We start from the raw sequence: 25,987 nt of genomic DNA on the forward strand, positions 1-25,987 counted from the left end.
GGGGGCCAGCACGGTGGTGCAGTGGTCAGCACTGTCACCTCACAGCAAGAAGGTTCCAGATTCGAGTCCCAGCTCAGGAACTGGAACCTTCTGTGAGAGTCTCCGTGTTCTCCCTGTTCCTGTGTGGGTTCTCTCTGGTACTCCAGCTTCCTCCCACAGTCCAAAGACATCAAGAGGGGACGAGGCTGATTGATACTCTAAACTGACCGTAGGTGTGGCTGTGAGTGTGAATGGTTGTCTGTCTCTATGTGTTGGCCCTGTGATGGACTGGTGACCTGTCCAGGGTGAAGCCCGCCTCTCGCCTGAAAGCTGCTGGGATAGGCTCCAGCCCCCCGTGACCCTTAACAGGATAAGCAGTAGAAAATTGATGGATGGATGTTGAGTGGGGGATTCCCTTAACAAATGCTTGTATTAAAAATGAAAGATATATCCATTATTTGTATTAAAAAGGTTTGTTTCGCATCACAGATTTTTCTGTGTTTTGCTTTTGCGTACTGGTCTTAACTCGTTGAAAGTGGGCGGGGCCCCCAATTGCTCCAGTCAAGATGAAGCTACATTTGATCATGTGTGCATATGTGTGCATATGTGTGTGTGTGTGTGTGTGTGTGTGTGTGTGTGTGTGTGTGTGTGTGTGTGTGTGTGTGTGTGTGTGTGTGTGTGTGTGTGTGTGGATGGATGTGTGCGTCTCATTTTTTTTACTGTGGGTTCACTGCATTTTGGGCTTCAACTTAAACACACCAACACTATGGTTCATGGTCCTCAAAGGGCTGTTAAAGGTCATCATCTGCTCATGTTGCAACTGTTCCCACCATTTTGACTCCTTCCTAGGTGATGCAGGAAGAACGGATGACATAGAACTGAGGAAAGAGAGATACGCTTGGAGGGCTCGTACTCCAGCATCCTGTCCAAGAGGTCAAAAAACTGGTGGTGTTCTGTCCCCTGAGACAATTGGTGTTTCTGAAAAAGAAAGAAACGTGCTTTTTAAGGGAGTTCAAGCAGTTTGTGTTTCAGACCTCATCTGTCTCAGCTCACCCTTAAAGGTTTGCACTTGGCTTTTACGTAGCGTCCAGACTTGGTGCACTCGTTCCAGTTGAGACGTCCACGGTGAAAGTATGTCTGCTTTCTGCAAGGAGAAGGTCGTGTTGTAACCAATGTTTACATATGTGTGTGTGTGTGTGTGTGTGTGTGTGTGTGTGTGTGTGTGTGTGTGTGTGTGTGTTACCTGCTCCTCTGAATCATTCTCTGAGGAATGGGTCCTTGTATTCGCTCCATCATAGCGAGATGCTCCTTATTATCATGAGTCTGCAAGTCACAGCAGATGCACCATTGAAGCCGGTGTCAACAACTTCAAGTTAATCCATCAGTGTGAACACACACACTACCTGGAAGAGAGTGAATCCTTTGTAGTATTCGAAGAGGATACAGCCGATACTCCACACATCACAAGGGTGACTCCAGCCCAAGTCTGCAGGAGACGGAGGAGATTCAGCTCCAACGCAACTGGCCTACCAGCTGCCGGTTGCTCTCCAGTCTAAAGCAACATGTCTTACCCAGTATGACCTCCGGGGCTCGGTAGTGACGTGTAGAGATGAGGGCCGAGTGGTGCTCATGGTCAAACGTAGCGCTGCCAAAGTCAACCAGTCGCACTGTGGTGTCATTTATTCTCTTCTCACTGCACCTCTGAAGAAGGAGAGAAAAGGATCCAAATGACCTTCTCACATGAAGGATAGTCCAGCAGTTTGAGCCGAACTGAAGCAACAGGCAGCAACTCATGGAAGGATGCAATGAAAGTAGGGGAGTTCACGATTAACTAAGATAAGGAGGATGGTGATCTGAGCATCTGCCTGCTACCTTTGCCCTCGTGAGCATGTTGACATTCATAAAGGCACTTCTGTCATAAATAAGATAAGCTAGGATAAGATAAATTAAGATAAGATAAGATAAGATGAGACGAGATAAGATAAGATAAGATAAGATGAGTTGAGATAACATAATATGAGGTAAGATGAGATGAGATGAGATGAGATAAGATGAGAAAAACAAGTTAACACAGCAAAAAATCCATCAAATTAGATAATTTAATCCCATAAAATAATCCCTCAGAAAATGTTGGTGCTATATTATGCTCAGTGAAAGAACATATTAATAAATCCTCAAAAAATAACAATGTGGTTCATACATAATTGCAAAATAAGTCTAATTAAAAAAATACTAAAATAGCACGAGTTGTAAACAGGAGTTGTACCAATAACTGGGCCAATAAATCGCATGAAAATATTTGAATAAATATATTGGTTGCTTTTGTCTATTTTTCAGGTTTGTTTAACCTTGGAGTTCGTTCAAGTCCCAGCAATTATATAAATCTATTATAACCAAAAGAAAATACAAAAATAAAACCAGAGGTGGAGGAAAGATAATCAAACAGTTTCTCATCTGAAACGATTATTGGGGGAAAAAACAACTTGGTCACCAGCACAGTTTTCCTGGATAAATGTATGTCTATAAATGGCTGCATGTGGGTGATTCACAGGTTCTGCGGAGACAAATTTGCATTTAACAAAACAATCTCTCTCTTCTGCTTTTACCCCGAAGGCCCCAGCCATGATGTCTGCACTTGTATCTAACCTTTTCAGGGTTGTATATGAGGGAATATTCGGAGTTGACAAAGAGGATGTTCTCTGGCTTCAGGTCAGTGTGAGTCAGCCTGTTGTCATGGAGAACTGCAGTGAGGCAGAGGGAGGAGGGGAGAGAGAGAGAGAGAGAGAGAGAGAGAGAGAGAGAGAGAGAGAGAGAGGGAGAGAGAGAGAGAGAGAGAGAGAGAGCTTTTTCAGGAATGAGCGCTTTATCAGGAGTGAGCCCACGCCCTCCTCTGGTTGGGTGTTCAACACTTTCTAGACATTTTTGGATAAACGCTTTCCCAGAGATGGCGGCAGAGGTAGCCGGCGAGCACTCTTTCCCATCACTGCTCAGGGTTTGACGTATCCCTCTGTCCTGAATTACTTGTTGCCATGGTAAACACAAGGTAGCCACACCCTGGTTTATCATTTGTTTTACTCTAATTTGCACAATAATTTATAAAAATAAACATTTTGCTGCACTGAAGAAGAAATTATTCTTCCAAATCGTTAGAAAAATTATGACTGATGAAATAAATCGAGCGAGAGGATCAGTTTCTCATCAACTTTTATACAATCTGGCATATTTCTATAGACACTGAAGTCACACCCTGCTGGCCGTTGCAAAGAATGCAGGTCTTCTCTTTGCAGGCCTGAAGGCTACGTCCAGCTCTGTCACACAGTCTATGAGCGTATCTGCTGGTTTTTACTCTCCATTCACGTCTGCACTGTAACTCAGGACACTTCAATAAGGTCGACACTTGGGTCACTGTTGCTGTTGGATGTGGGCCGTTCTGTTCACATGGCAGCCATATCAGATGACGACAATGATTTCATAATGGAGGATTTTATAGTTTCAGTGGTTGAGAGGTATGACGTGGACCCCTAACCATCGAGTAAATTACAGTTGTGGGGACTTTTAACAGGTGATTCTTTTTTAACATCCTGTCACAGACAATTAAGCCGGCAAAGATCTTAATAGAGAAGTAATATGTCTGCCCATTGCCTCCATATTTCATTGAAATCGTATGATGGCTAAGAAGGAGCTAAAGCTGCACTTATTTTTAAATAATTCGTGTTGGTATAAATGTTGGTTATTTTTATCATCTGACATCCAAAAATGACCGACTTCAATACATCTCAAGTTAAACTGCAATAACTGTCAGAGTAACCATGATAAGATGTTATTTAGCATATTGTGCAGCCACATGATGTCGTTTATATTTTGAATCCGGTTTTCTAATTGTAACATCTAGATTGAACGGATTTATTATTTAAGCTCATTTCTGGCTGAATATCTGTTTATGGCTTCATGAGTCTTGTGCCTCTTTCGTTTGAACTCGTGAGAATTTAAAGCAGCTATCTTCATTTTTCACTCACCCTCTAATTTTGGCGTGTTTGCCGTGACATTTGCGGGTGGGCGGTGAATAATCTGCTTACTGTCATCACTCACATTCATCCAGGAGTTAGGAGGAATATAAAAAGCGCCGTAGCCGGTTGGACTCACAGCTGACGGCATGGCAGAGCTGGTGGGCCATGTGTCGGATGTGGTTGATGGGATAGGGCAGGAAGCTGTTTGCTTTCAGAAAATCAAAGGTGCTGAGAGACAGAAGCTCAAAGGAGATGCACACGTGGCCGTAGTAGCTGAACCAGTCCAGCATCTGCACGCAGTGACTGAGGGGAACAGGAAGGATTAAACAGACAACCATCATCTCCAATAAAAGAAGAACTAAAAATCATAAACTACTCACTGTTTGTTGTCTGGATCTTTCTCTCTGATCTTCTCCAGCACGTTAATTTCCAACTTGGCTGCTTCTCTGTATTTCTCCATATTCTTAATAATCTTCAGCGCCATTGGACTGCCGCCTCTGCATGTTTAAACACTGTCTTCAAAAATAATAAACACTACACATGTTGCATATCGCTGCAGATTTTATTATTAAATGAAACATTTTACCTGCCGTGGTCCAGACATTGCACCACCTTGCCAAAAGTTCCCTCCCCCAACGTGTCAAGTATCTCATCTGGGAGGCAGATGAAGGTCAGATATTAATGCCGAGGTCTTTTAATGATGGATGCAAACAACAACTGAGCTGATACGTACATCTGTCTTCCAGGACGTCACCGCTTTTGAAGATCAGGTGGCCGTTCTTGCTGTCCCTCTCATTGTCACCTGCAGCTTCACTGTTGCCTCGCTGGAGAGAAAATCATTCAAACGTGTGAGAAAAAGAATAAAAAAAAACAGGGAACGGAGCCACAGAAAGGGCAAAGGTCACCACCAGCTTGACTTACTTTTTTCTGCTATGCATTAAAAATGCGACTGCAGTTGAGAGCAGAAAAAAAACCTCAAAAGAGTTGAAACTTAAATTGACCCGAGCTTGTTCAAAAGGAGGTTAATAAGGAATGTCAGATGACTTCTGGCCTCTTTGCAGGAGTGGAGACTCTATTTTCATCCACATACTGAGACTGTTATTAATATCAGAAGCCCAGCATGTGCTGAGGAGACAGTGTACAGGACCGGGAGGCGTGGTATAGACGTGTGCATAAAACTAAACACACGTGGTTTGTGAAGAAAATAGAAATAATGCATTTGCAAAAGATGAAGGAGAAGTAAAGAAATCAAGGAGGCATGCAGAGAAACGTGAGATACTCACAGACAGGCAGAGGCAAAGACAGTCCAGAAAGCTCTTGTAAAGGGAGTACAGCTCTGTCTTTCCCATTACGCAGGAGCGCAGAGCCTCTTGGAGAGGAGGATGGAGGAAGGTGAGAGGTAGAGTGGTAGAAAACTAGACTACCAGGAGCGGAGGAGAAAAAATCAGGACAATAGGACATTAAAAGCAACGGCCCAGACTTACTAGAGGACAGAAAAATAGCCCGCAGTCAGTGTTGTTGGCTGAAACCAAAAATGAAGGACAGGGGGAGAAAAAAAAATCAGTAAAGAAACACAGCAGCGTAAAATGGAAAAGAGAAGAAAGAAAAAGTATCTGAAGAGGAAGAATAGAAAAAGATGAATGAGAGTTGAAGTACAAGACAGAGATGGAAAGTGAGCGTCTGAGATGAGCTGAAAAGACAGGACAGACAGAGAGAAAGAGCTGAGACAGACGCTAATAATAAACTTTGGTCACAACCCCCAGAGAAAGTATATTCAAGATGTGGCGGGGGGGGGGGGCGAAGGAGGGGAGAGATCCAGTTTCCCTCGACTTACTCGACTCCTTACACCTCTTTAACCCCTCCAATATGTTTTGCCACACCTGTCTTGCCCTGCATAGCACACATAGCTTCCAACACACATCGCGTGCTTTCCTCTGGGACAGAAAACAACACCACCACTTTTTTTTCCTAAAATAATTTATTCTGTAGTCTCAAAGGGACATGTCGTTTGAACAGCGCAGAAAAACACTTTCAATATCTCAAATATAACAATAAAAACTGTTAAAATATTCATCAGAAATGTAAAAAGTTGATAAAACGTGAGGAAAATGAAGTAATGACCATGAAATGTTATAATTCAAACATGCCAACAAGATTCTCCAAAAGACCAAATCCCGTCAATGACGGATTAACAAATATTTTCTTAATATCTTTGGGTTTTACGGTTTAAATACCGACTTTTCCCTGAAATACACTGAAAAACAAGAAAAGTTTAAAACCATCCTGAGCAACAGACTGAACATGGACATTACATTTGAAACTTCCTGGTGATTTTAAGAAGTCTGAAGCAGTGTTTTGTAATCCGGTCCAGGGAGAATCCAGATGTCCCCGTACGGCTCGGCCTGCTCCACACTCAGCTTCCTGCTGGATACACTCTCTACACACAAGAAACACACCAGTTTACTGACCTTTTCCATCAAACCTCATTTAGACAGAATGCAAAATAGAAAACGTGAGGAAATATTAAGTAACAAGTTATCTTATTTCTTAAAATTGCGTACTTTATGTGGGAGTTATGGGGCTGCAGTATCGCTCAGCATCGAGGTATGCTAACACTTCCCATCCTCCTCCGGTCATTGCGCTAAGCTAGCTGGCTGTAAACTGGTCTCTGCTCTCTAACGCGCACACAGAGCAGCTTCTTGTCCAAAATCTTAATTGATTTTCCAAAAATTTGCAGTGTTCCTTTAAGTCTTGGTGGAATTTCCAGGCCTGAACAACCAATCACATAGGAACTAAACTGTTTCCTCAGGTTCTGATGCTGTAAAATTCATCCTTCCGGAGATGAGATGCAAACAAAAATGCTTTTCCTACCCAAGAGCCTCTGAAAAATGTTGCTGATGGTTCTGCGGTCAGCCTCTGGTGGTAGAAGAGACTGAAATAACTCAGGTTCGTACTCCGGCATCAACCTAAACACATGGAAACGTGGGATTATTTCAGCTAAATGCACGTAAACTGCGAATGTGCCCCAAGTTCAGGAGCAGGTGTTGATGTTGTCACCCAGGAGACTCTGCTGATTCTCTCCCTGGGAGCTCCTCTGGGATGTCCTGCAGTGTGGAAACAGATCTGGACATGACGGACCTGCCAACATACATGTGCTGGTGAGCAATGACAGCGCTGGCATATTCACTCTCGTCTTCCCGTGTTTACTTACTCTTCTCTGTCTGGCGGGTGCATGGGGGAGATCTCTGGAGGCTCCTCCCTCTGATCAGAGCTCTCCAGCGGTAGTGACCCTTGACCTTGACAAACACACTTCAGTTGAGTGTGAGGGTGCTGCATTAGCTTACATTCATTCCCTGGAGGCTCAACTTAACCCTTAACCAAAAGTGATACATGCCTCACCCTCCCACCTCTGACCTCTGACCTCCAGGTTAGAGGTTCACTGGTTAGCTTGCGCGAGGTGCAAGAGCAGCACAAACAATTTAATGATCTCCTCTCCTGTTGTACACAAACCAGCCCACTATATTTAAAGGGACAGTTCACTCAAAGAGGACTGGAACACTTTTTTCCTGCGAAAATCCAGCAGTGTTTCTGGGCTAAAAATATTCCACGCAACCTCCAATCAGCATGAAGGGGAAAAGATAGGAGGTCAGCTTTCATTTTTTGGTGCACTAGCCTTTTAATATCAAAACGCCTCTCCTCCCCAGTGGCTTCATTTGTGAACTTTAAATGTGTTTTACCTGAAAAGTCTAGCGTGTCTGGTTCGGCTTCATCTCTGGGGACCTGAATCCACACACACACACACACACACACACACACACACACACACACACACACACACACACACACACACACACACACACACACACACACACACACACACACAGAGTTATTCATTTTCTCCTGTCACCAGACAAAAAGGCTCCACAGAAACACCCATCCAAACTTCCTCAGAGCTGACCTCAGGTCTGTCCTCCTCTCTTTCGGCCACCTCCCTCTCTCTCTCCCTCTCAGAGTCAGTAGATTCTTGTCCTCTCTCCCCAACTTGCAGGTCATCGCCAGGCAAAGGTGTGATGGTGGCAGCCTGTCTCCATAGTAACAGCAACTCCTCAGGCAGGGCTGCAGGGGGAAAAAATAGCTCTATGTTTTATTTTCGTTAAGGTTACGGGAGTCACCTCATTTGAAACAGAATCAGGAGGGGAACATGCTACTATATATTCTTAAGCTACTACCCTTTAGAGGCCTCAGCATCGATAAAGACGATGAGCAGAGTTTACAGCAAAAGTAGTCGTGTAAAATAAGAGGTCGCATGATCATTGGCATGTGTGTCTTTAATGGCTGAATATTTCAGTTTAGCCCTCCATGATGGAGGCGTGTGTCGTGACTTCTCCATGAGAAGGAGGACTGGCATGTATAACTGAGTCTGGTTCAGGTAAAGGTTCTCCTGCAGCCGTGTATCCAGTGAGAAGTTTTCATCTGAAGAGCTCAGTCCTGGGGTTTTAAGCTGGGTTTGAGCAACAAAGAGAGACTTTTGGACGGAGAGGCAAGTGAACCGCAAACACAGCAGGAGAGGCGCCGCGTTCGTCGGCCATCACGAGAGTCTCTGCCCTGACGAGACGAGGCTGAGGAGATCTTTTGTTATCAAATGATCAGTTAGTCAGAATTGTAGAGTTTTTCTCAACTTTTCAATCAGACTCTCCAAAGGACTCACATCCAAAAAAGGAGAGCTGGGAGCCGACATTTCCCCTCCCCTATCCAACTACAACCAGGTTGTATGATTTATTTAACTGTTTTCCTGATTTTCTACGTGTAGAATCAAAGACTGTTCTCCTATCAAAGGAATGAATCGATGAATACTCTACTGCCTCTGCTGGTACGGGGCTACCAGTTTTAAATCATCGAGTGATGGACGTGGGAGTGGAACGGCTCCTAGGAAGAGGTCGGCTACCTCTGGAAGGTCGACCCCTGCTGCGGTGCAGCAGGTGCGGGGCTTCACCTGTCGCACCGGCACAGAAATCAGAGATCATCTCCCAGCTGAGATTAAAGAGTTTAAACTGGAGACCCAGTCAAGGTGCTAAAACATCAAAGCACTCCAGCCACCGTTTCCAGGTGGTTATTTCCCCCTGTGGTCATTCCATAGGAGGAGTATGACATCACAACAAATCCCAACAAGACTCGTTCACTTCCATAATTAACAGACGCTCAATAGTTTAATCAAGAGAGTTACTCTAATTGCTGATGTTGCAACAGCCGGCTGCTGTTTTGGCTGAGTTTGGGAGCAGCGAGGGTTCGTGGCGCTATGTTCTACTGACAGGTGCAGGGGTTGTTGAGGCACTCCGCAGCAGGGCGCATCCTTTGAGACTCCGACGGTGGGAACAGGAGAGCTCTGGTCTCAATCACGGGGTTGTCGATCTGCTGCTGCAGCTTCTCCTGGGGGATCTGGGTCTCTGGATCGAAGAAGATCAGTTGCCTCTTCCTCCGCTGCACCCTCGCCTCTGGAACTGGCACACGCTGGAGGAAAGACAGTGTATTTATCAATGATAGACGCCATAAAGATCAGCTACAGGAGCCAGAGCTCCTCCTCCAGCATGCTCTTGCTTTCCTCTGCCACAGCAGATTTGGTGGATCTTCTTCATAAACTTCCTTTTTTAAATCATTCATAACCGCAGACATGACGGTTCATTGAAAAGAAGCTGAGGATTCTTTATTAATGAGAACTTGATTTAAGCCAAAACTATGTGTCCCGGTGGACTGAGAAACCCATTAATGACCATTAATAATGGCTTATAGCTTATTCATAGAGCCATTTATTAAAACTCCTATCCTCTCTATTGCAGACAGACAGGAAATAAGGGGGCATGACGGGGTTTGAAATCTTAAACACAAAAGCCAGCACCTCTGACTCCATCCCTCTTCTTCGGAGTGCAGGAGGAGGTGAGGGCAGGATGGGGGCAGAGACGGGGGTGAGGTGACGGGAAGGGGATGCAGTCGCCTCAGTGGGTGGGCCGGGTTCTTCCTGAGGTAGTAAGGTGGTGCCTCCATTAGAGACGGTGGTGGGCTGTAATCTGACACAGGTAGAAACACAATCAGTGTGTGTGCCATCAGAGTGTGTGTTTGTGTCCATGTGCAGTGTTGTGGATCTTTACTCCAGAGAGGATCCAGTCAGGTCTCCGGTTCTCTGTCTCTCCTGGTCTCTTTCTCTTCTCTCCCTCTGGGTCTCCCGCTCCTGCTCGGCTGGGGTCACCTCTCCTCCCTCCACATCTTCTGTCGCACGAGGGGAAGAAAAAAAAAGCACTATTCACAATCTGTTAAAACCCATAAACATCCAGATTGTTGCAGTCTCACCTTCTGGGAAAGCATCTGGTTGAGCCATCAGGATGTCAATGGTATCAGGGTGATGATCGGAAAGCTCCACACCTTCAAACTAGGAGCAGACGGAGGAAGAAATGAGGAGACCGCTGTGAAATCTAAAAATGTTTATGCCTCTACATGTGACAGCTGTACCTCCGGAACCGGGATGGCGGCTGGCTCCGTCTCTCGTAGAGTAATGGCCTCTGGAGATGCAGTTATTCCAGCTGGAACAATAGAAATATTGGGAGATGCTCCGGCTAATGCAGCGATAATTAAAGAGCTCTGCTGCTGCTGAGTGACGTCCAGCAACACAACATTTCCTGCTCCACAGCTTCCCCAGACTCCAGACACTGGCTAGTACAGAAGCATGTTGATGTATCTAATATCAGTAATTATCATCTATGCTTAGAAACTGGACCATATTCTATTTATAGACGGGGTTCATTTGCGTTATCAATGCATTTCCATGATTTTTCCATGTTTGAGGATGTTTTCCAGGATCAAACATTCTCTGATATGTCTGTTTACACTTGAAAAATAAACCGAAACATTCGTGTCCAAATTTATCACTGTAAATTTAATTAAAGACAAGCTGCATGATTATAAACGACATACAGTCCAAAACATGGGTCAATCTTAACTCAACCACATTCACGATAATATGCAGGTATGCGTGAAGCAAATCTTCATGATTTTTCCAAAATTTTCTGGCTTCATTTGGTTTTGAAATGCTTCTCCAGGCCTGGAAGTTGCAGGTTTCATATTCAATGACTTGTCCAGGTCCTCAATGACCCCCTAGATGAGCTCTAACTGTGTCTCCTTTTCTTTCCTGTGACTGCATAGACGTCACATCCCGTTAAATTTGCTCTAATCCGCTGCCCTGGAGGCATCATTATTCTGATGCCGTCACACCAGATCACATGACCCTACCGCTCTCTCCTGCAGCAGCAGCAGCAGCTGGACTTGCAGTGCTCAGCTCCGGCTGCTCAGGTGAAGCTTCTCTCAAATGTTTCTTCCCCATCTGAGAGACAGAGAGCAGACAGACGACTTCCATACCATCAACCACCATTTAGATGGTTATCATTTTATATCCATGTGGGAACTAAACGCTCTTGCCTGCATCAGCGTAGAAGGACTGGCCACGCCCTCCAGCAGGTGCATCACTCCAAACAAGGGGTCTGGAGCTCCTTCCGTCTCCTCCAACAGGGATAGAGCATCCTGGAAGAGCAGAGTCTGTCTGAGGCCAGCAACAGGAAGCGGCAGTCAGTTTGTGTTCATAAAAGCAGACAAATGTGTGAATCCCAAAGCTCCTGGATGGACTCACCTGCCCTGCTCGTCCAGATCGATTTTCTGCCATGTCTTCTGTTTTACCAGCTGGCCCAGGACAGACTGAAGTTCCTCTGAGGGGACAAAGACTCTCAGGTGTTAGACGAAGGAGCAGCCAACATGTCGCAGCCTTCTCTCATCTGTGGGGGATTCCTCACCCAGGAGAATAGCACACTGGCGGTGGTAGACCACAATGAGCCCGTACTGGAGCTGGGAGGACAGGTAGAGGGAGAAACGAGGTCTCGGCAGACCGGGTCGAGGGGGCGGGACCTTCTCCAGCACGTAGTTCATGATGTTTTCACTGCACGGGCGTTAGTTTCATGTTAGTGGAGTGAGTTTATCTAGTTATGAATCAACTGACTAGAATGTCTCCTCACCAGGTGCTTTTAACGTTGACTTTGAGGAAGTCACGGCGTGGAACTCTGACGCCTTTCGTAGCCACGAGCCTGCGTGGACACAAACTTAATCCATCAGGTTAACAGAGGGAGATTACATAATCCAGGACCTCTCCAGAGGAACAAGCAACAGTAAATAGGTTTAGGTGGAACAAGTTGCACACACACACACACACCACCTTGCTTTTATATATCAGTATCCAAATCACCTCAACCTCATTGACCCATCTGAAACAGAAGTATTATCAGACCAACAACCCGGCTTTTAGATATTTAGAGATTAAGAACTATCTGGAAAAGTGTCTGCTCCTAATCTCTTATAGTTCAACATGACGTCAGAGTAAGAAGAAATCAACCAAGATTTGTTTTTGCAAGGTGAAAATGGTTGTGTTTGTTTATCTGCCAATTGATGGATCCCTCAAGTTTTTTTTTTTTCATGAGTCATTCAAGCTTCTGTTCTCTGATCGGCCTCGCGTTTATTACTCACAGAGTCCCTGCGAGCCGCTTTTTCCTGGTCCGTACATTAAATGAACCTGATAAAAACATTGCAACATTCCATGTTCTGCCACACACGCGCCAGGTGTGCACCGCACACTCGTCTTGTTCTTCATGGCGAAAGCTTTGGCTTTACCTTCAAAGCTTTAAGGTCTTTGATGTAGGTTTCGATCGACTGTTTACACCTGAGCACCCACTTGTTGTCTTTGCCGCGGACGCACCTGCAGCCTTTTCTGCATGTACGACACACGTCACTGCACCGGAAACCCGGCAAAAATGTCTGAGGTACGAACGTGAAACCAGCGTTTCACGCACCCACGATGTCACCACTTGAAAGCCAAATAAACTCTGAGACTGCAGAAAGACTTGAGGGGGAAAGTCAACGTCAGTGCTTCTCTCGTCACAAGTCGGCTAACGGATGTCTGACTTCGATAATTGTGGCATTAATACGTCTCTTTAAAAGTTGAAATCAACCGTTTTTTTAATTAAAAAGTCAAAATATGGGGTAATTTATTTTTAAAATAATTTTACCAATACATTTTAAAAATTGAACAAATGATAAATTCAAAATTTGATGAACTGTTGGTAATACGATGACTTTCTGACTCACCAAATAGTAGCGAAACATCCTGTGTGACGCTTTAAAACTGCGGGGTAATAAAACATGTTTTCTTAGAGAAAATGGATGAATAAAGTCAGAAGTTCAAGGCTGAAGTCACTGAAGGCTCATCCACCGGCGCCGGAGTGTCCGAGGGCTGCTGGCTGATGACCAGCGTTTGTGTCGGACGAGCTGATTGGTCAAAAACAGTGAAAACAAATGATCAAGTACCTATGAGAAGACAGTAAAATCCTCAGCTACGACTAGCTTGTCTTTTATTTGGCTCTTTCGATTCAAATAAATCGAAGTAAGGTGTTTGTTTTTTGGTGTTATTCTGTCTTTTATAGCCTATTTGACAGAGGCGAAAAGGCTGGAATAAGAAGTTCATTGAAGAAAATGACATTTTATTCAAATGTAAAGAAACATGATGTGGGTAAAATGAGACAAATCAGGAAACACATTCATATAAAACAATGGAATTGAAGTAGCTGTCATAAAATAAAATAAAATAAAACAACAACAACAAAAGAACTAAACTTAAAGTTACAGTGTTGAAGGGCTCTACAGGTTCAATCGAGGGATTTACAGTCCAGCCCAGATGCGGATTACAGCAGTCGTCCTCGGCACTCGGTGGAGCCGCAGCAGCAGAGCAGTACTTTCCCCTCCACGCTCCCCACCTCGTAGTTGTAGTCCCAGGTCAGCTCGGTGCCGGCCCGGATACGCCTGCACAAGGACACGGGGAGAGTCGTCAGTGCTGGAAATCGTGATTGCGACGGAAGGCACTGATCCAATACTCAAGTCGCTAATCAATGAAGTGCCTTAGTTAGGGACTTCAGGGTTTCTTTCCTGTGAAACGACCGACAGCTACGAGCTTCTGCTCTGATTGTGGCTTTCATTTCAAATGTTGACGACTGACTCATTAGCAGGCATCATTCAGCATCTCTGTAGTCGACAGTAGAGGTGACACAGCAGTGCCCCCCTCAGGGAGTATGGGACACATTTGCCTTATGGCAGATATCTCATTTACACAAATTAATTAGTTGTAGTTTAATGTCATCATCATATATATGGATGCTGGACAGGCAAACAGCTGGAGGGTTGAAGCAGTATAAGCACAGGATTTAACACAGAGTATGAAGTCTATTAGAACTATTGAATTGGATACAATATTTCAGACCTTAAAAATGCATTAACTTGAGTCACTGACAAGGCATGGTTATAAATTAGCAAGTATTATAAGTTAAAATGATATAGTGAGGGGAAAACTCTGCTCTTAAACTCACTTGCTGGCGAAAAAAGCCACCCAGGGGAACCGTAAGTCATGTGTGTCCACAAACACGTTCTGGACAAAGAGGTTGGGACTACAGCTGTGCTGCAACACAGAGGAGGCAGATGGCACCGTTAGAGGAAGATACACTGAAACAGAAGTTAAGTCTTCCGCTTGGCTGGCACGCTTACATTGAGGTAACGCCCGAGGTTGCCTTCTAACTTGGCATCAATGATGTAGCAGGACTCCTCCCCGTCAAAGAACTGACGGGTGTTTTTGGGAGCGTTGTCTCCTCCCGGTCCCACCTGTCCCTGCTGCCCCTTTCCTCCCTGACCTCCCTGTGCACCCCCGCCCCCAGGTACTCCTGACTTCACCATCATGCCATGGCTGGTCTTCAGAGCGATGCCGCGAGTAGATTTCACCGCTACCTGCTTCTTAGTCACTCCCGGACCTGCGCAGCAAAGAGGAGAGCAGCTAGGGGTGTAATAACGCCATCAACGTGCATTTATCTACCATCACCGTCTCTCCTCTCACCCTGACGGGCTTTCTCTTTCTCCTTGTTGTCATCAGATCCAGAGCTGATGGTCTGAACATCGTCACTGTCAGAGAGAGTCATCACATCCTGCTTCTTCCCCATCTCAGGCTTCACTTGACTGCAAGAAAACAGGACATGAATTCAAAGCAGCAGGTTTGAGGATTGATTATGGGTGCGACCAGGAAACAAATGCTAGCTGTGATAACTCACCTCTTGCCATCACTGGTATCCTGTGATGAAAAAAAGAAACGTGAGTCTCCTCAGTCATTATACACCACAAGCTTCCCGATAGCAAGGCTGTTGGGGCTTTACTACCTCTAGCTACCAACCTGGTGGGGGGGGGTGGAGCGCAGACTGTGGAAGAATCCATTTCATTTGGGGGATGACTCACACTAAATACACTTGAGTTTTTTAAAACACTGATCATGGCTATGTTTTCTGCTCCATAAAACTGTAACCCAAACCCAGACAAAAAATATGTATATATTCAACATGCTGATGAGTATAATAAAAGCCTATGAATAACTTCCCTGATATGAATAACTTCCCTGATTATCTTTATGTCTTTAAACACTTGACAAACCAATTTGAGCAGCTGCGATAAGTAAACCCACCTTCTTCAGTCCCTGGCTGGTCAGCCAGGATGCCACTTTGCTCTTCCCGGTCTCCTCTGGCATGGACAGTGGCTTATCATCCGTTCCTCTCCCACTCATTCCATCTTTGCTGTCTTGACTCCCTGAGGCAGAAATGAAAGAAGTGAGTGACAAAGCAAATAATTTCCAATATGACCTTTTGAGGCAGTAGGATAATGCTGAGAGAAAACAGTCATTATTTTACAGGCAGCAAAGGGAGAAAAGCAGCAACAATTCCATGTGATTAATGACTGAATTACCATGTTTCTATATTTTGAACTTTCTCTGTAGATGTTTCTCTCTTTCCAAAGTCATCTTCCTTTTTAAATATTAAAGGATTTGTAACAGAGGGTGGAAGTCAAGCAATCATACAATCTGACTTTCACAGTCTTCATGCAGTGACCGGTCAGGCATGAAGGAGACCTGAGTGCCTCTTTTGAAAAAACAAAATTAAAATAAGATCTTTCATAATGAAAATTTTAATCTACGAGTCAGGGTTAAAATGGTGAGCTAATTAGACAGTCACAATTCTGCCTGTGGAGAAAACGGGAGGGCATCCACCAGCTGAGAGAGCACGTTAGAAGTGATGTTAACCTTGAAAGTAGTGCTGCAGACGAGGGGAAGATGCCACAGCTCACCTTCCTTGTTGCCTTTAACCTGCCCGCGTGTGGTGTAACTCCTCCACACGGAGCTGGAGCTGTAATAATTGTCCTTTACAAACGTATCATCTGAACTGTCGCTTTCATCTTCGCTCTTGGAGTCTTTGTCATCATCGTCGTTGCTTTCCCCCGATGAGCTCGGGCTTTGGGCTGTGAAAGGAAATCAAAATAGGGAGAACTCACATCAGGAATGCTAAATAACAGTGTCTGCCTGCAAAGGTCATGACAACAAACAAAGGTCATGACAACAACAAGTAAATCCTGCACAGATTGACTGGGACTCACCTTTTTTGGGTCGTCCCATAGGGTTGGATGATGATAGGGAGGACGGTTGGATTTTTAACCTGGACATGTCCACACCACTCCCCTCACTGTCTGAGCAGTGAGCCTCGCTCTCATAGCCCTCCTTGAAGTTCTCCACACTCTCTATATGGTCCAGGTTAGCGAAATACTCGTCACCCATCTCTAAACCTTCTTTGTCAGCAAAGTCATCTGTCAAGATTTTACCTGGTGATGTGAGAATAAAAGAGGGAGCGACGTTATCTATGCTGTAGCAGCTGTGTGATGAATAAACAGACTGTTTACTGTCTTCCTCACCAGCGTAGATGCAGACAAAAGAACCCTTGGCCACATCGTCCAGGCAGCGAATGCCCCAGCCTTTGTTCTGAGTCTTGAAGAGCTGCAGCCTCACCTGCAGGCCGTGCTGCACCAGTCGGTTGGTGCACATCTGAGCGCAGCATTTGCACTGCTTATTACACTCATAGATCCTGAATGAGAGCGAGGGAGCAGGAAAAACAGAGCGGGAGAGTGAGTGGTCATGACCTCTACCACTGGATAGCCAAATGAGCTGTTATATAACACAGTAATTATGTTTTAGGAGGTTACGAGGGGCAACTCTTTCTGTAGAGTACACCTCAAGGGGGAAGTATGTCTGACCCTGTGGGCAAGCATTCGTCTAATCGCTTGTACAAATATCCAGCGTTTGGGTTGACCTGTGCCCCCGGGGTGCATGCTGTAGCCTGAAGGGTCAGCTGGTGGCACGAGCATTTGGACCTGTGATTAAGACACAAAGACTTTAGAAACCAAACCTTCTGAAAATGAAGAGTTTGTTAAAAAAAAGAAGAAAAAAAAGAGGAGAAACTCCACTAACTTATCTCGACAGCCATCAGTGCAATCACAGCCAACCAGGAAGTCCAGATTGGTGTTGATGAATACTCCGTCTTCGGGAATACGCTCTTTACCTTGAAGAGTGAAGAAGGAGGTCGATCAATTTTTCTGTTATCACTCACTGGAGCCATTTATCACACCACAACAGAGCAGCTAAGAGCAGCTGCATGGATGGAGTCGTTTTTCAACCTTAAACAGTAAAACCAAAAACTTGGGCTACACGTACTGGAATGTAGGTTTCTCACATTTAAGTACATATTGATGTAAAAGGGTCAAAGCTTAAGTGCAGAAATGGTTTCATAGACAAATTCAAATAGTACAAGGATATATGTTTGTCAATATATTAATTCAATGATCATTACAACGTAATCAATGCAAACTCCAAATATTGTATCCTTATATCCACTTCTGTGCTCCACATCCGTATCATTTGACTGTTTTTATATTTGTGGAATTTCAAATAATTTAAAAACGAAAACCTTTCTACGAGCAGGTGGGTTTAATCCTTTGGCTGACACTCTACTCCTATTGTGTCTGGCACAGAATCATTTTCAAATGAGGCAGGGAGTGTGTGGATAATAAGAGCTGCGGTGAGACTCCAAAGTTAAAGACACACATTTTACCAACATCATTTTCAATGCAAGGTTTTTAGCAATCACCAAAAAAAGATAAGGTAAGAACGATTTAGTGCTTTCCAGAGAGCACATCCCCACTACGCTGCAAAATCTAATCACAGCAGAAGCCCAAATCAATATGCCCTTCACCATCCCAATTCCCGTCTTACTGTAGGCGACTTTAGGAGGCGGAGTGTTATCAATCTCGTTAACGCAGGAAAGTGGGATGTCCTCATTTCCTGCAGTGATGTCTGGGAAATAATAGAAGGGTCTCTGTGGCTGGAAGGGCCTGTCCACAAGAACGTAGGGGTCTAGACAGAACATCTCCAAGAATATGAAATCACAGCGCGTCTGGAAGAGGTAGTGCTGGATCTCCGCCATGTTCCGCAGGCACAGCCCACACGGAGCCTTGTAGATCACGTGGAAGGTCATCTAATGGGTTAATTGACAGTTTCAAGGTTAACTACAGACAAGAGAAACCCACGAGAGAAGAAGCCCTCAGTCCTGATGTTATTTACCTTGCGGTTGACTTTGCGTCGTCCTGTCATGCGTCTGAAATCGTACAGTAACGGTGTGAGGAGGGGGTTCTTTCCACGGTGCATGTCTGCTTTCACTGGCCTGACACGGTTCAGACAGGCTGGCTGACAAGTGTGCGCCATGTAGAAGATGCGGTCAGTCGGAGCACGGTACGAAGGCTGATGTGGGATGACGGCCTGGCCGTGAGGCGAAGGAGGGGTGGTGGGAGACAGAGAGGATACCTGTCTCTGAAATGACTGTATGGGGGTGGAGCCAACGCTGTTTGGGGTATTTAATATTCTTCCATGATAAATTGATGAACCAAGGACAGAAAGACAAAAGATAGAGTTAACAAATGGAGCTCTTTCCAGTCGTCCTCATGTCAGTGTGACAAGCAGCAACTTGAAACAGCAGGAGGCCTCACCTGGTCAGGCTGCTGGGGCTGGGGGACAGAGCCTGCATGACTTTGGAGGCATGAGTGCCGCCCACACCCGGGACAAATGGAGAAGTGCTCTTCTTTGCCATCTGATGTTTATTGCTTTGAGGAGAGAAAACATTCTGTCTATAACCAAACATACAAAACCTGGCAAGAAAATAATAATAATGAGGATGTGGAGATACTCATGATGGCACCTCATCTGTTTATGTAGTTGATAGTGACAGAGCTCACTTCAGTGATAATAATTTCTGTCATTCTGGAACAGGGATTTTAAGATTCTCCATCATTTTTCTGCTATTAGCTGTTAGTAAACTGGAGGCCAAAAAGGGAACTACAGCTGCATCTTTTTTTCAACGTGTGCATCTTTCAACACCAGCATGACTCACTCAACACGTGGGGGCTGTGTGGACTGAGGGGTTTGTTGGTGCGGCTGAAGTTGAGGCGTCTGTCCAGGCGGAGTCTGCTGGGCTTTGACAGGAGATGCTCCGACGTGTCCATCACTGGTGTACTGAACTACAGGGCCTTTACTTCTCAGTGCCCCTGGAGATAAAAAGATGAAATTATTACAAGTGAATTGCTGAAATAAGTACTTGAAAAACAGTCAAGTTTTTTGATGAAATGAAATCTAACTTTTTTGACAGTTTTAGACAGTTTTTTTTTTTTTAAGAAAATTTACAGTTGTACTGTCCAGACTCAAGTATTTCCAATTTAACATTGTTATTTGAGTTTTGTGGAACCAACCCATCTTCTTCCCCCTCAGATATTTGTGTGCTTCTGGTTTCATGCTTATCGAATCATAAAACAATGTTCGCAAACTAGCTCGGACAATTGCCTGCCCCTCTATTCACACGCAAGTCTGGCGGATTCTGACATTTGTGTTCTCATATTTGTGGTGCATGTATGAGAGAGACTTGTGGATGTGTGCGTGCGTGTGCGTGTGTGTGTGTAAGTCTAGGTTACCCATGTTGGGTCGTGTCCTCTGCTGGCCGGCCAGCTTCTTCTCCTGGGTGTTGGCGGTGGTCATCTTCAAGTTGAACATCGGCTCCAACCTGGTGGAGCCTCTATAGATCCACTCACTCCTCTTATCATCCTGATCAACATCAAGGCACACAGAGTTACTCTTGCAGGGTTGGTCCAGCTTTTTAAAAAGTACTTTTCCATTACCTATTCAACCCAGATTTTTCAGAGTTAGCCATCACTGCACTATAAGCAAATATAGAGATGTGGATGAAACACCAGATTAAGTTGAAAATCAAGACTGTGTCCATGGAATATTCCCAATATGAAGCATATTCCTAACCTTGAAAATGTAACCTTTAAAATTATTACAAACTTTCAAGACTTTACAGACCCGACCTTTGTCACCTGCTATAAAGGCAGGTCAACTGCTACCAAGCTTTTTTTTTTTTTTTTTTTTTTTTTAACAGGTCATGATATCTGTGATGGACACTAAAGAAAACTAGATTCATTTGATTTTGGGCCCTTAGATTCAATAAATGCTGTCGCTTTGACAAACACACCAGACACTGATTATAAATCCTGACATCTTACAAGTATCCTTGCTGAATGTCAGAGATGCTTGAAGGTGTGCATTTGTTTGTTTGTGGCCATCTAAGTGTAATTGTGCTAACTCCTGGCTACATTAGCCGTTAGCTCGGGGATGCACTCACTCAGGAATGCAGGTCATTTTTTTGTTTTCCCTTCCTCACTCACAACTCAAAGTTCAGCTGAGCTGAGAACTGAATGGATCATTTTGGTTTTTGGTTCAATCAAAATCAACATTTGCAAACATACCAGAAAGAGGATCTTGACCAAGCTGCCATCCACCTCCTCTACTTTGCTCTTCCACCATGTCCCCTCCCACTCTGTTTTGATGATCTGACCAACTTTGAGGAGCACCATAGGTCTGCTGGGATATGCAGTAATGTACTCCTCAATGAAGTCCCGACACGATGCATCCTCTATGTCCTCCCATGTATGTTTTACTGTGAAAAAGATAAGATTACCGTTCTTGTGTTGATTGCATCATCACACAATTATGATGATAATTTTTTGATTCATTCTTATCAAACAGTCTCATCAGTGGTGTTTGGTGGATTGGAGAGCAGCGGAAGATAGCGAGGGTCCTTACATGGACGGCAAATAGGGTGGAGATCAGGTAGAGCCACGTAAGAGGCGTAGCCATCATCAAAGAAGATCAGAAACCTGAAACACACACGAAAAGGTTGTCAACTAACAAACAAGACACCCACAACCACCGTTCTGAGCGTCCACTGTCTACCCACCTCATACGGTTCTTGTTGTTGGGCATCTCTGCTACTATTCCAGCATAGAGCCACATCAGGTTGCCGTCTTTGTACTTGGCAACAACTCGGGCCCCAACATACAGACTCTCCAGGGTGGGGTTATAATCGAAAGCCACATGATTTCCAGAAAGCAGACTCTTGCCTTTATCAAACTTGACTTTATATTTACATACACCGTTTCCTGAATATGGGCAGAAGACGGGCAACATTAAAACTCAAACATAGTATAAATATGGTAGATAATAAAAATACCAGTAAAATTGATAGAAAACCTCAACTTTGACATAAAATGTCACTTCCTGAAGAATCTAGAAGACTTAGTATTTATTCCAGAGACTCACCAACAGGGTTGATGGCAACAAGGGTGCCTCTGTGCCAGGTCTTCATCCGTTTCTTTCCCATAATACTCATCCCAACTCGAAGCTCGTCTTCTTTTACATTTGGTTTGGGCTGCGTCACAGACTGAGAAGGAACCTGGGATACAAACACTGCTGGTGCTGAAGAATGAATACCTAGTGGATAGAGAGGCCACACACACTTTTATTCCTGTATATACAGAACTTTCACACAGGTATGAACATTCCTGAGGAGTGTGTACCTTACCTGATGAGGTTGGAGGAGGCTGAGCGGAAGACCTGAGCAATGAAGTACCTTGAGAACCCTTGGCGACCATATGGACCAGCTTCTGCACCTGCTGGGAGGTTTTCTGTAGAGCTGTGGAGGTCTCTTTCAACTGACATGAAGGACAAAAAAGAAGATGCATCATCTTATCAATAAAAATAGCCTCTGGGCAGCGCTAACTCCTCATTTTGGACAAGGGGTTAGCTGGTTAGCATGCTATCACAATACACGCCTTTAATGTAATGCAAACATTATTTGTTTACATTCTGTTGATTTATTTGAGTCTGCATGTATGTTTGTATCAAAATAAAAACACTTTTACATGGCACTTTTAAAGTGGCCATAAACAGAACACAGAATCGTTTCATTGCTCTCACCAGTGGATCTTTGACAGGAGTGACAGGCTTCAGTGGTGGAACCACTGAAACATCACGAAAAGTAAACAATAATTCAGTATTTTCTGTTTTGGTTTTTTTTCTCATTGCAACTGTTCCTCTAAGAAAGGAGCACGACTTACAGCAGCCAACAGCAATGACATCATCGTCATCATCTTCGTCATCAATCTCAATAACCTCGGAGGACAGAACCCCCCCGCCCCCTTCGTCCTCTGAGCTGCTCTCTCGGTAGACGAGGCCGTTCTGCTGATATGTTGCTTTCACCAGCTTCTCGCATTCTAACAGGGACCTGAGGAACAGAGAAGAAAAAGGTCACCTGAGCAGGTACCAGCCGAGATGTGACGGCTCCAGTTAAATGGCTTATTCATCAATAAATAGGATTCAGAGCTTCGACTGCGTCAACTACAGACATTTTCACACCTACATAGTTCCATAATGCTACTTAGGGTGGTTCAGACCATTTACAGGAAGTTGAGGGTGAATAGTCAACAAGTAAACAGCAGATGAAGAAAAAGAACCATGAGTCTACAAAATGATATGTAAAGGAGGACACATAGAGGGTGTATACCTCCTATGTGGTGACCTAAACTCAACCCAAAATAATAAAAAAATAAATAAATAAAATTCTTTGCTGTGTAAAAACAATCTACCCAAAATTGAAAGCTTTCTGCCTTGGTCCATGTCACACAACTCCAAGAAGTTTGATGAAAATGGCCAAATGTTTTTCGTGTAACCCTAAAAAAAAGTCAGACAGCACTGAAAACAACAGACTAATTCGTCAAAGAAATTCAAATTGAGGCCAGAAAGCCACAAGCAAATTTGGGAAGGGTTCATACTACAGGACCATTAGTTTTGTATTTACTTACTGACTAGCATCATTGAGGAGTGTCTCTGTGATCGCCTCCTCCTCCTCTTTCTGCTCCACCCATTGCTTCAGCTCCTTCAGCTGAGCTTTCTTCTTCTGCACAATCTCACTCTTCTCCACTGCCTCTTCAATCCACTTCTTCAGCTCATCCAGAGATACACCCAGTTCTTCCTCCAGACTGGAGTCCCAGCCCTCCACCTCCATTCTGACCCGAGAAAAGTAGAAAACACGTAAATAGAACTGTAATGTCGGCACATGCGTTTTCACCAGAGAGACTGACGCATTCCGAGGAATGTCAGACAGTAACGACAGATGATGTTGTGGGGCGCCAAACAACAACTTTACTCAGTGTTGAGGGTCAATATTCTACTGCCAAAAAAACTTCATGATTTTGCAGTCAGACCAGCAGAATAGAAGCTTGAGACATAATTTCTAGAACCACAAAATTATTACTTCAATTCATTATTTCATCCCAAATTCAATAAGCCCCAAATACATTTTGGCTTGAGACTGTAAAATCGGAGGTATTAACCTGTTTTTGGCTCCTTTTAGGTTACTGTAAATGGATTATTTTTTCAGAAAAGAAGGTTGGCCACACTTATAAACAGGTAGGACTAACTTTTAATGGACCTTTCTCTACTTGACTAACAAATAAATCAATAAATAATTCATATAAATGAAACACATGAAAGTCATGACTGCCTTCAAATGACCATGAAAGTAAATATACACTTCTCTCCGACATCAGAAACTGAATATTACAAGCCTCACGAATGAGGGATTTGTTGCAGGGGTGCTGTATAATACTACATTAGTTTTGACTAATAAGTTGGCAAGAGCACTTTGTCTTGAACAACATAATCATCACTCAACGCTAACTGTGACCCCGCTGACAAGGCTGATCAAAGATGCATTTGCATGTCTGTGAGGGCCAGTAAATATAAGTACAAGATGATACCCATCAGTGTTGGTATCGGCTCCTATTGTAAATACAGAGTACAAATACACACTGATGAATCCCTCAGCACATTCAGGCAGCAGGATTCAACACTGCACATTTTTATTGAAGCCAAGAGATACTTATTTCTGCAATCATCTCAGAAAGTTTAAGTTCCCCTGAGATAACACTAATAGATTTGCTACAGCCATGCATGCAGCAAGATTCGGATCAAGTCTGCAGCTGGAGCAGAGTAACCAGTGTGTGTATGTGTGTACGTCTGCATCACTATTATCACGCTACTCACGTTGTTGTTTTTGTGTACAACCCAACAACACACGGCTAATAAAGTACGCAATCAAACACTAAAGAAGCAATTGCAAACGTGATATGATGGAGCCGTTAATTTACATGAATGTAGCTTTAATAAATCGGCCACAGTTTAATGTGAAGGGTAAATGATTAGCACAACGAAAGACTTGCATGAGGTAACCGGGATAATATCCGTTACCCGTCTGCTAGCCTGAGCCTCAATAACTCAACTAACTCATGAGACAAACTCCTACAGCGACAGTTAGCAAGGGATTCATTCAAGAGTCAACATGCTAGCTCGTTAGCCTAGCATTAGCATGGACAATGCTCTATCTGCTGACTGACTAATACAGGTGTCAGGAAAATAACCAACTCTGTTCTGTTGGGAGTCCGAGCGGAGTCAAACATTTCAGCTGAAACTAAAAAACGACACATCTCTAAAACACTCACCCTTCACTGCTTTCCATCCTGTATGCCAAATATACTGATAACTAGCTATAGCTACCTACTAGCTATGTTATAGAGCGCGTACTTTGCTTCATGGAGTATTCTAAGTGGGCGGTGTTCGGCACAGTCGACTCCTGCGACCTAAGCGCCGCCTTCTCGGGAGATCCAGGTATCCACAAACGTCCACAGTAGCTGTGCACATGCAGGTCAAAGAGGCGCCTTCATCTCTGCATAGAATAGTAAAGATAGAGGGACAAACAGACGCCAGCTCGCTGTGGCAGGCTTGTCAGCTATATATTAGTTTTAATATCAGTTCTACTAGGATTTTGCGTGTATTACTTTAACTACAGATTAGTTGGGCTTTTCTAAATACTATTTTTTTAAATTAAAAACCTTATACTTGGAAAACAGTAGTCAGTATTGAACTGACCCCACTGTATTTTCTACATTTGTAATTTATTACTACAGTGGCCGGACAGGGTATTTCATGCTTGTCAAACAACAGTACTGTAATGCTGAATAAAAAACAATACTTGAACAGTATTTGCAGGAACCACTCAAGCAACTCAATTTCAAGAGTGTGAATTACTGTACGTTTGCCAGAATTAATATTTACATTTGTCCCAATAAGGAGGATGAACTGTTCCAGCCAGCTGCAACTTGTAGTGAATATTAGAGATTACATATTATTATGAATCATCACAACTTGAGAACCACTGCCTTAGAACAGGATTCAGGAATCTTTTCATAATTTTATTTTGCTGCTGCGGACAATGACGAATCATCACCGCTAAATTACAGTTGCATGCAACTACAAAAGAAACAAAGGAGGGGGGCTACATTTCTCAACAACAAGCAACTTGCATGAAAGTTTTTGGAATACAAGTTTCAAAACATAGTGTGACAGCAAATGGAAAAGAATAAAACATGTGCTTTTTGTTATACTTGTATAATTTGAGAATTTGGAAACATCTGTGTCCTATTAGTGTGGAAGAACTGTACGTCTGTACGACCAGGATTTGCTCAGAAACTTGGCTCAAAGGTTTTCAGGGCTTTCATGTCTTGATTTCAGGATCATTTCAGAGAATCCAAAATAAATATGCCATTTTCAAAGGGTTGTGACATTC

The 25,987-nt window shown here is 43.9% G+C and overlaps 3 protein-coding genes across 5 annotated transcripts; all 3 read right to left on the reverse strand.

The window, feature by feature from the left end:
- Positions 1-594: 594 nt before the first annotated feature.
- Positions 595-5,572, reverse strand: clk2b (CDC-like kinase 2b). Its single transcript, XM_086217193.1, has 11 exons — positions 5,270-5,572; positions 4,720-4,810; positions 4,573-4,639; positions 4,367-4,483; positions 4,123-4,289; positions 2,626-2,720; positions 1,551-1,680; positions 1,383-1,465; positions 1,223-1,302; positions 1,033-1,123; positions 595-957 (listed from the first exon to the last, which is right to left on the reverse strand). Exons 1-11 carry the CDS (start codon positions 5,333-5,335, stop codon positions 781-783), a joined length of 1,164 nt encoding a protein of 387 aa, XP_086073319.1. The 5' UTR covers positions 5,336-5,572; the 3' UTR covers positions 595-780.
- Positions 5,573-5,997: 425 nt separating this feature from the next.
- Positions 5,998-13,286, reverse strand: LOC147253275 (meiotic recombination protein REC8 homolog). Of its 3 annotated transcripts, none has more exons than XM_086217195.1 (17): positions 13,161-13,286; positions 12,038-12,106; positions 11,819-11,961; positions 11,659-11,734; positions 11,451-11,571; positions 11,265-11,355; positions 10,488-10,558; positions 10,329-10,407; positions 10,130-10,244; positions 9,880-10,048; positions 9,296-9,494; positions 7,945-8,102; positions 7,724-7,766; positions 7,198-7,282; positions 7,044-7,124; positions 6,858-6,952; positions 5,998-6,423 (listed from the first exon to the last, which is right to left on the reverse strand). In XM_086217195.1, the coding sequence occupies exons 1-17, from the start codon at positions 13,214-13,216 to the stop codon at positions 6,320-6,322; spliced, it is 1,755 nt and encodes a 584-aa protein (XP_086073321.1). In that variant the 5' UTR covers positions 13,217-13,286; the 3' UTR covers positions 5,998-6,319. The 3 variants fall into 3 exon arrangements, with proteins under 3 accessions (XP_086073321.1, XP_086073320.1, XP_086073322.1); XM_086217194.1 differs by having other exon boundaries at positions 10,130-10,247; XM_086217196.1 differs by lacking the exon at positions 13,161-13,286 and adding an exon at positions 12,687-12,805 and having other exon boundaries at positions 10,130-10,247.
- Positions 13,287-13,543: 257 nt separating this feature from the next.
- setdb1b (SET domain bifurcated histone lysine methyltransferase 1b) lies at positions 13,544-25,011 on the reverse strand. The gene is made up of 25 exons (XM_086217197.1): positions 24,864-25,011; positions 23,166-23,369; positions 22,422-22,588; positions 22,282-22,325; positions 21,887-22,016; positions 21,625-21,795; positions 21,263-21,464; positions 21,109-21,182; positions 20,772-20,962; positions 19,938-20,067; positions 19,364-19,517; positions 18,963-19,076; positions 18,541-18,838; positions 18,193-18,454; positions 17,392-17,482; positions 17,178-17,294; positions 16,839-17,008; positions 16,527-16,748; positions 16,221-16,391; positions 15,565-15,686; positions 15,161-15,180; positions 14,950-15,068; positions 14,607-14,866; positions 14,432-14,520; positions 13,544-13,871 (listed from the first exon to the last, which is right to left on the reverse strand). The coding sequence occupies exons 1-25, from the start codon at positions 24,878-24,880 to the stop codon at positions 13,754-13,756; spliced, it is 3,657 nt and encodes a 1,218-aa protein (XP_086073323.1). The 5' UTR covers positions 24,881-25,011; the 3' UTR covers positions 13,544-13,753.
- Between the last annotated feature and the right edge of the window lie 976 nt (positions 25,012-25,987).

This window comes from Aulostomus chinensis, chromosome 11 (assembly GCF_037954235.1).
Source record: "Aulostomus chinensis isolate RoL2024-O1b breed Wild chromosome 11, RoL_Achi_v1.0, whole genome shotgun sequence".
NCBI lineage: Eukaryota > Metazoa > Chordata > Actinopteri > Syngnathiformes > Aulostomidae > Aulostomus > Aulostomus chinensis.

Bases quoted from the DNA above. Each gene is read 5' to 3' on its own strand.
- clk2b (XM_086217193.1), bottom strand. From the start codon at position 5,335: ATGGGAAAGACAGAGCTGTACTCCCTTTACAAGAGCTTTCTGGACTGT. The intron at 4,811-5,269 runs GTGAGTATCTCA...TTTTCTCTCCAG, and splicing joins GTCTTTGCCTCTGCCTGTCT to CGAGGCAACAGTGAAGCTGC. The intron at 4,640-4,719 runs GTACGTATCAGC...TCTGCCTCCCAG, and splicing joins TGACGTCCTGGAAGACAGAT to ATGAGATACTTGACACGTTG.
- LOC147253275 (XM_086217194.1), bottom strand. From the start codon at position 13,216: ATGTTTTATTACCCCGCAGTTTTAAAGCGTCACACAGGATGTTTCGCT. The intron at 12,107-13,160 runs GTGAGTCAGAAA...GTGTCCACGCAG, and splicing joins GGATGTTTCGCTACTATTTG to GCTCGTGGCTACGAAAGGCG. The intron at 7,125-7,197 runs GTAAGTAAACAC...GTATGTTGGCAG, and splicing joins CACCCGCCAGACAGAGAAGA to GTCCGTCATGTCCAGATCTG.
- setdb1b (XM_086217197.1), bottom strand. The intron at 19,518-19,937 runs GTAACCTAGACT...TTTTATCTCCAG, and splicing joins GAGGACACGACCCAACATGG to GGGCACTGAGAAGTAAAGGC. The intron at 15,181-15,564 runs GTGGGTTTACTT...TTTTCATCACAG, and splicing joins CCAGCCAGGGACTGAAGAAG to GATACCAGTGATGGCAAGAG.